This window comes from Salvelinus fontinalis, chromosome 1 (genome assembly GCF_029448725.1).
Source record: "Salvelinus fontinalis isolate EN_2023a chromosome 1, ASM2944872v1, whole genome shotgun sequence".
Lineage (NCBI taxonomy): Eukaryota > Metazoa > Chordata > Actinopteri > Salmoniformes > Salmonidae > Salvelinus > Salvelinus fontinalis.
The window spans coordinates 4,101,214-4,114,206 of NC_074665.1; the positions used below are offsets into that span (position 1 = coordinate 4,101,214).

Below are 12,993 nucleotides of genomic sequence, written 5' to 3' on the forward strand. Positions count from 1 at the left end.
CATAATATATACAGGCTACATCACCATAATCTATACAGGCTATAACACTACATCACCATAATATATACAGGCTATAACACTACATCACCATAATCTATACAGGCTATAACACTACAGCACCATAATCTATACAGTCTATAACACTACATCACCATAATATATACAGGCTACATCACCATAATATATACAGGCTATAACACTACATCACCATAATCTATACAGGCTACATCACCATAATCTATACAGGCTATAACACTACATCACCATAATCTATACAGGCTATAACACTACATCACCATAATCTATACAGGCTATAACACTACATCACCATAATCTATACAGGCTATAACACTACATCACCATAATATATACAGGCTATAACACTACAGCACCATAATCTATACAGGCTACATCACCATAATCTATACAGGCTATAACACTACATCACCATAATATATACAGGCTATAACACTACATCACCATAATATATACAGGCTATAACACTACAGCACCATAATCTATACAGGCTATAACACTACATCACCATAATCTATACAGGCTATAACACTACAGCACCATAATCTATACAGGCTATAACACTACGTCACCATAATATATACAGGCTATAACACTACAGCACCATAATATATACAGGCTATAACACTACGTCACCATAATATACACAGGCTACAACACCATAATATATACAGGCTATAACACTACAGCACCATAATCTATACAGGCTACATCACCATAATCTATACAGGCTACAGCACCATAATCTATACAGACTACAGCACCATAATCTATACAGGCTATAACACTACATCACCATAATCTATACAGGCTATAACACTACAGCACCATAATCTATACAGGCTACAGCACCATAATCTATACAGGCTACAGCACCATAATATATACAGACTATAACACTACAGCACCATAATCTATACAGGCTATAACACTACAGCACCATAATCTATACAGGCTATAACACTACAGCACCATAATCTATACAGGCTACAGCACCATAATCTATACAGACTACAGCACCATAATCTATACAGGCTATAACACTACATCACCATAATCTATACAGGCTATAACACTACAGCACCATAATCTATACAGGCTACAGCACCATAATCTATACAGGCTACAGCACCATAATATATACAGGCTGTAACACTACATCACCATAATCTATACAGGCTACATCACCATAATCTATACAGGCTACAGCACCATAATCTATACAGACTACAGCACCATAATCTATACAGGCTATAACACTACATCACCATAATCTATACAGGCTATAACACTACAGCACCATAATCTATACAGGCTATAACACTACATCACCATAATATACACAGGCTACAGCACCATAATCTATACAGGCTATAACACTACATCACCATAATGTATACAGGCTATAACACTACATCACCATAATATATACAGGCAATAACACTACAGCACCATAATCTATACAGGCTACAGCACCATAATCTATACAGGCTATAACACTACATCACCATAATCTATACAGGCTATAACACTACATCACCATAATCTATACAGGCTACAGCACCATAATCTATACAGACTACAGCACCATAATCTATACAGGCTATAACACTACATCACCATAATCTATACAGGCTATAACACTACATCACCATAATCTATACAGGCTATAACACTACATCACCATAATATATACAGGCTACATCACCATAATCTATACAGGCTATAGCACTACATCACCATAATATATACAGGCTATAACACCATAATATATACAGGCTATAACACTACATCACCATAATATATACAGGCTATAACACTACATCACCATAATCTATACAGGCTATAACACTACATCACCATAATATATACAGGCTATAACACTACATCACCATAATATATACAGGCTATAACACTACAGCACCATAATCTATACAGTCTACAGCACCATAATATAAACAGACTACAGCAAAATAATCTATAAAGGTTATATAGCCTTACAAGTAGCACCCTATTCAATATTTGGTCCTCTGGTAAAACGTAGTGCAGTACTTTATGTAGGGAATAGGGTGCCATTGGGACAAAGTGCAGATATGATCAAATTAGCTGTAAATAGACAGTAGAGATCTACCTAGATATCTACATATAGACAGTAGAGATCTACCTAGATATCTACATATAGACAGTAGAGATCTACCTAGATATCTACATATAGACATTAGAGATCTACCTAGATATCTACATATAGACAGTAGATATCCACCTAGATATCTACATATAGACAGTAGAGATCTACCTAGATATCTACATATAGACAGTAGATATCCACCTAGATATCTACATATAGACAGTAGAGATAATAACCTAGATATCTACATATAGACAGTAGATATCCACCTAGATATCTACATATAGAGATAATAACCTAGATATCTACATATAGACAGTAGAGATCTATCTAGATATCTACATATAGACAGTAGAGATCTACATAGATATCTACATATAGACAGTAGAGATCATAACCTAGATATCTACATATAGACAGTGGAGATCTACCTAGATATCTACATATAGACAGTAGAGATCTACCTAGATATCTACATATAGACAGTAGAGATCTACCTAGATATCTACATATAGACAGTAGAGATCATAACCTAGATATCTACATATAGACAGTACAGATTTACCTAGATATCTACATATAGACAGTAGATCTATCTAGATATCTATATATAGACAGTAGAGATCTACATAGATATCTACATATAGATAGTAGATTTACCTAGATATCTACATATAGACAGTAGAGATCTACATTTAGACAGTAGAGATCTACCTAGATATCTACATATAGACAGTAGAGATCTACCTAGATATCTATATATAGACAGTAGAGATCTACATAGATATCTACATATAGATAGTAGATTTACCTAGATATCTACATATAGACAGTAGAGATCTACATTTAGACAGTAGAGATCTACATAGATATCTACATATAGACAGTAGAGATCTACATAGATATCTACATATAGACAGTAGAGATCTACATAGATATGTACATATAGACAGTAGATTTACCTAGATATCTGCATGTAGACAGTAGAGATCTACATAGATATCTACATATAGACAGTAGAGATCTACCTAGATATCTACATGTAGAGATAATAACCTAGATATCTACATATAGACAGTAGATTTACCTAGATATCTACATATAGACAGTAGAGATCTATCTAGATATCTACATATAGACAGTAGAGATCATAACCTAGATATCTACATATAGACAGTAGAGAACTACCTAGATATCTACATATAGACAGTAGAGATCTACCTAGATATCTACATATAGACAGTAGAGATCTACCTAGATATCTACATATAGACAGTAGAGATCTATCTAGATATCTACATATAGACAGTAGAGATCTACCTAGATATCTACATATAGACAGTAGAGATCTACCTAGATATCTACATATAGACAGTAGATATCCACCTAGATATCTACATATAGACAGTAGATATCCACCTAGATATCTACATATAGACAGTAGAGATCTTTGCATATATGTAAACGACAGCTGCTGCACAATATCTAAGGAAATCTCGAGGTAGAGTGTCTCATGATAAGCTGTAGACCACACCATCGACCTTCTGAGTTTTCTTCTGTATTTTTCGTAGCTGTCTACATACCACCACGGAACGATGCTGGCACTAAAACTGCACTCAATGAGCTGTATTCCGCCATAACCAAACAGGAGAACATCCAGAGGCGGTGCTCCTAGTGGCCGGGGACTTTAATGCAGGGAAACTTAAATCAATTTTACCTCATTTCTATCAGCATGTTAAATGTGCAAACAATTCTAGACCACCTTTACTCCACACACAGAGACGTGTACAAAGCTCTCCATCGCCTTCCTTTTGGCAAATCTGACCATAATTCTATCCTCCTGTTCCTGCTTACAAGCAAAAATTAAAGCAGAAAGTACCAGTGACTCGGTCTATAAAAAAGTGGTCAGATGAAGCAGATGCTAAACTACAGGACTATTTTGCTAGCACAGACTGGAACATGTTCTGGGATTCTTCCGATGACATTGAGGAGTACACCACATCAGTCACTGGCTTTATCAATAAGTGTATCGAGGACGTCGTCCCCAAAGTGACTGTACGTACATGCCCCAACCAGAAGCCATGGATTACAGGCAACATTCGCACTGAGCTAAATGGTAGAGCTGCCGCTTTCAAGGAGCGGGACTCTAATCCGGACGCTTATAAGAAATCCCGCTATGACCTCCGATGAACCATCAAACAGGCAAAGCTTCAGTGCAGAACTAAGATTGAATTGTACTTCAACGGCTCCGACGCTCGTCGGATGTGGCAGGGCTTGCAAACCATTACAGACTACAAAGGGAAGCACAGCCGAAAGCTACCCAGTGACACGAGCCAACCAGACAAGCTAAATAACTTCTATGCTCGCAAGTAAGACTGAAACATGCATGAGAGCATCAGCTGTTCCGGACAACTGTGTGAGCACGCTCTCCGTAGGTCAACATTCACAAGGCCGCAGGGCCAGACGGATTACCAGGACGTGTACTCCGAGCATGCGCTGACCAACTGGCAAGCCTTCATTGACATTTTCAACCTCTCCCTGTCTGAGACTGTAATACCAACATGTTTCAAGCAGACCACCATAGTCCCTGTGCACAAGAACACTAAGGTAACCTGCCTAAATGACTACCAACCCGTAGCACTCACATCTGTAGCCATGAAATGCTTTGAAAGGCTGGTCATGGCTCACATCAACACCAGAAACCCTAGACCCACTCCAATTTGTAAACTGCACCAACAGATCCACAGATGATGCAATCTCTATTGCACTCCACACTGCCCTTTCACACCTGGACAAAATGAACACCAATGTGAGAATGCTATTCATTGACTACAGCTCAGCATTCAACACCATAGTGCCCTCAAAGCTCATCACTCTGCTCAGGACCCTGGGACTAAACACCTCCCTCTGCAACTGGATCCTGGACTTTTTGACGGGATGCCCCCAGGTGGTAAGGGTAGGTAACAACACATCTGCCACGCTGATCCTTAACACGTGGACCCCTCAGGGGTGCGTGCTCAGTCCCCTCCTGTACTCCCTGTTGACTCATGACTGCACGGCCAGGCACAATTCCAACACCATCATTAAGTTTGCTGATGACACAACAGTGGTAGGCCTGATCACCGACAACGATGAGACAGCCTATAGGGAGGAGGTCAGAGACCTGACCGTGTGGTGCAAGGACAACAACCTCTCCCTTAACGTGATCAAGACAAAGGAAATTATTGTGGACTAAAGGAAAATGAGGACCGAGCATGCTCCCATTCTCATCGATGGGGCTGTAGTAGAGCAGGTTGAGAGCTTCAAGTTCCTTGACGTCCACATCACCAAGAAACTAACATGGTCCAAGCACACCAAGACAGCCGTGAAGAGGGCACGACAAAACCTATTCCCCCTCAGGCGACTGAAAAGATTTGGCATGGGTCCTCAGATCCTCAAAAGGTTATACAGCTGCACCATCGAGAGCATCCTGACGGGTTGCATCACTGCCTGGTATGTAAACTGCTGGCATCCGACCGCAAGGCGCTACACAGGGTAGTGCCTACGGCCCCGTACATCACCGGGGCCGAGCTTCCTGCCATCCAGGACCTATATACTAGGCGGTGTCAGAGGAAGGCCCTAAAAATGGTCAAAGACTCCAGCCACCCTAGGCATAGACTGTTTTCTCTGCTACCGGACGGCAAGCAGTACCGGAGCGCCAAGTATAGGTCTAAGAGGCTTCTAAACAGCTTCTACTCCCAAGCCATAAGACCCCTGAACACCTAATAAAATGGCTACCCAGACTATTTGCATTGCCCTCCCCTCTTCTCCGCTGCTGCTACTCTCTGTTATTATCTATATATAGTCACTTTAATAACTCTACCTACATGTACAGTTGAAGTCGGAAGTTTACATACACCTTATCCAAATACATTTAAACTCAGTTTTTCACAATTCCTGACATTTAATCCTAGTAAAAATTCCCTGTCTTAGGTCAGTTAGGATCACCACGTTATTTTAAGAATGTGACATTCCAGAATAATAGTAGAGAGAATGATTTATTTCAGCTTTTTGTTCTTTCATCACATTCCCAGTGGGTCAGAAGTTTACATACACTCAATTAGTATTTGGTAGCATTGCCTTTAAATTGTTTAAGATAGGTCAAACGTTTCGGTTAGCCTTCCACAAGCTTCCCACAATAAGTTGGGTGAATTTTGGCCCATTGCTCCTGACAGAGCTGGTGTAACTGAGTCAGATTTGTAGGCCTCCTTGCTCACACAAGCTTTTTCAGTTCTGCCCACACATTTTCTATGGAATTGAGGTCAGTGCTTTGTGATGGCCACTCCAATACCTTGACTTTGTTGTCCTTAAGCTATTTTGCCACAACTATGGAAGTATGCTTGGGGTCATTGTCCATTTGGAAGACCAATTTCGACCAAGCTTTAACTTCCTGCCTGATGTCTTGAGATGTTGCTTCAATATATCCACATAATTTTCTTTCCTCATGATGCCATCTATTTTGTGAAGTGCACCAGTCCGTCTTGCAGCACCCCCACAACATGATGCTGCCAGCCCTGTGCGTCACGGTTGGGATGGTGTTCTTCGGCTTGCAAGCATCCCCCTTTTTCCTCCAAACATAACGATGGTCATTATGGCCAAACAGTTCTATTTTTGTTTCATCAGACCAGAGGACATTTCTACAAAAATTACGATCTTTGTCCCCATGTTCAGTTGCAAAACGTAGTCTGGCTTTTTATGGCGGTTTGGGAGCAGTGGCTTCTTCCTTGCTGAGCGGCCTTTCAGGTTATGTCAATATAGGACTCGTTTTACTGTGGATATAGATACTTGTGTACCTGTTTCCTCCAGCATCTTCACAAGGTCCTTTGCTCTGGGATTGATTTGCACTTTTCGCACCAAAGTACGTTCATCTCTAGTAGACAGAACGCGTCTCCCTCCTGAGCAGTATGACGGCTGCATGGTCCCATGGTGTTTATACTTGCGTACTAATGTTTGTACAGATGAACATGGTACCTTCAGGCGTTTGGAAATTGCTCCCAAGGATGAACCAGACTTGTGGAGGTCTACAATTTATTTTCTGAGGTCTTGGCTGATTTCTTTTGATTTTCCCATGATGTCAAGCAAAGAGGCACTGAGATTGAAGGTAGGCCTTGAAATACATCCACAGGTACACCTCCAATTGACTCAAATGATGTAAATTTGCCCATCAGAAGCTTTTAAAGCCATGACATCATTTTCAGGAATTTTCCAATCTGTTTAAAGGCACAGTCAACTTAGTGTATGTAAACTTCTGACCCATTGGAATTGTGATACAGTGAAAAAATCTCTGTGAACAATTGTTGGAAAAATTACTTGTGTCATGCAGAAAGTAGATCTCCTAACCGACTTGCCAAAACTATAGTTTGTTAACAAGAAATATGTGGAGTGGTTGAAAAACAAGTTTTAATGACTCCAACCTAAGTGTATGTAAACATCCGACTTCAACTGTACCCATCACCTCAATTTCCTCGACACCGGTACCCCCTGTATATAGCCTCCACATTGACTCTGTACCGGTACCCCCTGTATATAACCTCCACATTGACTCTGTACCGGTACCCCCTGTATATAACCTCCACATTGACTCTGTACCGGTACCCCCTGTATATAGCCTCCACATTGACTCTGTATCGGTACCCCCTGTATATAGCCTCCACATTGACTCTGTACCGGTACCCCCTGTATATAACCTCAACATTGACTCTGTACCGGTACCCCCTGTATATAGCCTCCACATTGACTCTGTATCGGTACCCCCTGTATATAGCCTCCACATTGATTCTGTACCGGTACCCCCTGTATATAGCCTCCACATTGACTCTGTATTGTTACCCCCTGTATATAGCCTCCACATTGACTCTGTACCGTAACACCCTGTATATAGCCTCCACATTGACTCTGTACCGGTACCCCCTGTATATAGCCTCTACATTGACTCTGTACCGGTACCCCCTGTATATAGCCTCCACATTGACTCTGTACCGGTACCCCCTGTATATAGCCTCCACATTGACTCTGTACCGGTACCCCCTGTATATAGCCTCCACATTGACTCTGTACCGGTACCCCCTGTATATAGCCTCCACATTGACTCTGTACCGGTACCCCCTGTATATAGCCTCCACATTGACTCTGTACCGTAACACCCTGTATATAGCCTCCACATTGACTCTGTACCGGTACCTCCTGTATATAGTCTCCACATTGACTCTGTACCGGTACCCCCTGTATATAGCCTCCACATTGACTCTGTACCGGTACCCCCTGTATATATTCTCCACATTGACTCTGTACCGTAACACCCTTTATATAGCCTCCACATTGACTCTGTACCGGTACCCCCTGTATATAGCATCCACATTGACTCTGTACTGTTACCCCCTGTATATAGCCTCCACATTGACTCAGTACCGTAACTCCCTGTATATAGCCTCCACATTGACTCAGTACCGTAACTCCCTGTATATAGCCTCCACATTGACTCTGTACCGGTACCCCCTGTATATAGCCTCCACATTGACTCAGTACCGTAACTCCCTGTATATAGCCTCCACATTGACTCAGTACCGTAACTCCCTGTATATAGCCTCCACATTGACTCAGTACTGTAACTCCCTGTATATACCCTCCACATTGACTCAGTACCGTAACTCCCTGTATATAGCCTCCACATTGACTCAGTACTGTAACACCCTGTATATAGCCTCCACATTGACTCTGTACCGGTACCCCCTGTATATAGCCTCCACATTGACTCTGTACCGGTACCCCCTGTATATAGCCTCCACATTGACTCTGTACCGGTACCCCCTGTATATAGCCTCCACATTGACTCTGTACCGGTACCCCCTGTATATAGCCTCCACATTGACTCTGTACCGTAACACCCTGTATATAGCCTCCACATTGACTCTGTACCGGTACCTCCTGTATATAGTCTCCACATTGACTCTGTACCGGTACCCCCTGTATATAGCCTCCACATTGACTCTGTACCGGTACCCCCTGTATATATTCTCCACATTGACTCTGTACCGTAACACCCTTTATATAGCCTCCACATTGACTCTGTACCGGTACCCCCTGTATATAGCATCCACATTGACTCTGTACTGTTACCCCCTGTATATAGCCTCCACATTGACTCAGTACCGTAACTCCCTGTATATAGCCTCCACATTGACTCAGTACCGTAACTCCCTGTATATAGCCTCCACATTGACTCAGTACCGTAACTCCCTGTATATAGCCTCCACATTGACTCTGTACCCGTACCCCCTGTATATAGCCTCCACATTGACTCAGTACCGTAACTCCCTGTATATAGCCTCCACATTGACTCAGTACCGTAACTCCCTGTATATAGCCTCCACATTGACTCAGTACTGTAACACCCTGTATATAGCCTCCACATTGACTCTGTACCGGTACCCCCTGTATATAGCCTCTACATTGACTCTGTACCGGTACCCCCTGTATATAGCCTCCACATTGACTCTGTACCGGTACCCCCTGTATATAGCCTCCACATTGACTCTGTACCGGTACCCCCTGTATATAGCCTCCACATTGACTCTGTACCGGTACCCCCTGTATATAGCCTCCACATTGACTCTGTACCGGTACCCCCTGTATATAGCCTCCACATTGACTCTGTACCGTAACACCCTGTATATAGCCTCCACATTGACTCTGTACCGGTACCTCCTGTATATAGCCTCCACATTGACTCTGTACCGTAACACCCTGTATATAGCCTCCACATTGACTCTGTACCGGTACCTCCTGTATATAGTCTCCACATTGACTCTGTACCGGTACCCCCTGTATATAGCCTCCACATTGACTCTGTACCGGTACCCCCTGTATATATTCTCCACATTGACTCTGTACCGTAACACCCTTTATATAGCCTCCACATTGACTCTGTACCGGTACCCCCTGTATATAGCATCCACATTGACTCTGTACTGTTACCCCCTGTATATAGCCTCCACATTGACTCAGTACCGTAACTCCCTGTATATAGCCTCCACATTGACTCAGTACCGTAACTCCCTGTATATAGCCTCCACATTGACTCAGTACCGTAACTCCCTGTATATAGCCTCCACATTGACTCTGTACCCGTACCCCCTGTATATAGCCTCCACATTGACTCAGTAAAGTAACTCCCTGTATATAGCCTCCACATTGACTCAGTACCGTAACTCCCTGTATATAGCCTCCACATTGACTCAGTACTGTAACTCCCTGTATATACCCTCCACATTGACTCAGTACCGTAACTCCCTGTATATAGCCTCCACATTGACTCAGTACTGTAACACCCTGTATATAGCCTCCACATTGACTCTGTACCGGTACCCCCTGTATATAGCCTCTACATTGACTCTGTACCGGTACCCCCTGTATATAGCCTCCACATTGACTCTGTACCGGTACCCCCTGTATATAGCCTCCACATTGACTCTGTACCGGTACCCCCTGTATATAGCCTCCACATTGACTCTGTACCGGTACCCCCTGTATATAGCCTCCACATTGACTCTGTACCGGTACCCCCTGTATATAGCCTCCACATTGACTCTGTACCGTAACACCCTGTATATAGCCTCCACATTGACTCTGTACCGGTACCCCCTGTATATAGCCTCCACATTGACTCTGTACCGGTACCCCCTGTATATATTCTCCACATTGACTCTGTACCGTAACACCCTTTATATAGCCTCCACATTGACTCTGTACCGGTACCCCCTGTATATAGCATCCACATTGACTCTGTACTGTTACCCCCTGTATATAGCCTCCACATTGACTCAGTACCGTAACTCCCTGTATATAGCCTCCACATTGACTCAGTACCGTAACTCCCTGTATATAGCCTCCACATTGACTCAGTACCGTAACTCCCTGTATATAGCCTCCACATTGACTCTGTACCCGTACCCCCTGTATATAGCCTCCACATTGACTCAGTACCGTAACTCCCTGTATATAGCCTCCACATTGACTCAGTACCGTAACTCCCTGTATATAGCCTCCACATTGACTCAGTACTGTAACTCCCTGTATATACCCTCCACATTGACTCAGTACCGTAACTCCCTGTATATACCCTCCACATTGACTCAGTACCGTAACTCCCTGTATATAGCCTCCACATTGACTCTGTACCGGTACCCCCCCTGTATATAGCCTCCACATTGACTCTGTACCATAACTCCCTGTATTGCCCCGGTATTGTTATTTACTGCTGCTCTTAATTATTTGTTATTCTTATCTCTTACTTTTTGGAGGGGGGGGGGGGGGGGTATTTTCTTAAAACTGCATTGTTGGTTAAGGGCTTGTAAGTAAGAATTTCACTGTAAGGTCTACTACACCTGTTGTATTCGGCGCATGTGACAAATAAACTTTGATTTGATTTAGATGACATAACCTAGACATCTACATATAGAGTGTAGAGATCTACCTAGTTGTTGATGCTTGACCAACCTATGGTGGCCTTGTACGCCCATCCTGATCTCTCAACCTTACATCCGGTTTTGATACACAATGACGTGAAACGAGAGGTCAGAGGTCAGAATGGAGGACCAGGCTAAATCTGGGAGTGTAAATGTATTCATGATCTTTGTTCTCTCCCTCTGCCACAGGTTCTACCATGAGAAATTCCATGACTACCCCAGGTCACGGAAAGCTCTGATTCCATTCATCTTCTAAACAGATGAAGCTCCTGCATTCCAACCATAGGACTGGGAGACCCCCCAAAACAAGCTCTTTAGATCGGGCTTGCATTCCAAATAGCACACTATTCCCTATATGGTCCTCTGGTCAAAAGTCGTGCAGTACTTTATTTATGGAATAGGGTGCCATTTGGGACAAAGTCTAGATATGATCAGATGACCTGCATATAGACAGTAGAGATCTAGCTAGATATCTGCATATAGACAGTAAAGATCTACATATAGACAGTAGAGATCTAGCTAGAGATCTACATATAGACAGTATAGATTAAAACCTAGATATCTACATATAGACAGTAGAGATCTACCTAGATATCTACATATAGACAGTAGAGATTTACCTAGATATCTAAATATAGACAGTAGAGATCTACCTAGATATCTACAGATAGACAGTAGAGATCTACCTAGATATCTACATATAGACAGTAGAGATTTACCTAGATATCTACATATAGACAGTAGAGATTTACCTAGATATCTACATATAGACAGTAGAGATCATAACCTATGTCGTGTCTTTGGCATCATTAAAGTGAAGACTGTTATTTTATCAAATCAATTCTCTGTATTTATTATTATTACGTGATTAAACTAATCATGTAACTGTAATTAACTAGGAAGTCGGGGCTCCAAGGAAAATCTTCAGATTACCAAGTTATAATTTCCTAATAAAACTCTTCAGATATTTTATTATCTGATCAATTAGTCTTCTAATTAATGATTTATTCGTTACCTCACGTTAGTCTCATTCCAAACATTGTAAATTGTTGGTTATCTGCACGAACCCAGCCTTCACTATGAACCATTCATACATCAATTGTCTTAATCATTTATTTATTTATTAACTAACTAAATAATCACAGAAATGCATAAACAAACAGTAGATATGGTTACAAGGAAATGATAGGCGAGGTTCCCTAGTGGGCTAAGCCAATATGACGGCTTGGTGGACAAAGGGAAGTGGGTGTGGACTGAGAACAGGCGGGAAAGACAAACAAGGAATCACTACACAGTTGATAATTATATTAATTGAAACGCTAATCC

The 12,993-nt window shown here is 41.9% G+C and overlaps 1 protein-coding gene across 3 annotated transcripts in view; it reads left to right on the forward strand.

The window, feature by feature from the left end:
- Positions 1–12,504, forward strand: part of srd5a2b (steroid-5-alpha-reductase, alpha polypeptide 2b) — a 134,897-nt gene extending 122,393 nt beyond the window's left edge. For all 3 annotated transcript variants that reach the window (XM_055940252.1, XM_055940167.1, XM_055940335.1), the window contains one exon: positions 11,857–12,504. In XM_055940252.1, coding sequence (XP_055796227.1) covers positions 11,857–11,923 — 67 coding nt within the window. In that variant the 3' untranslated portion in view covers positions 11,924–12,504. The remainder of the gene's footprint in view (positions 1–11,856) is intronic.
- Positions 12,505–12,993: the final 489 nt, after the last annotated feature.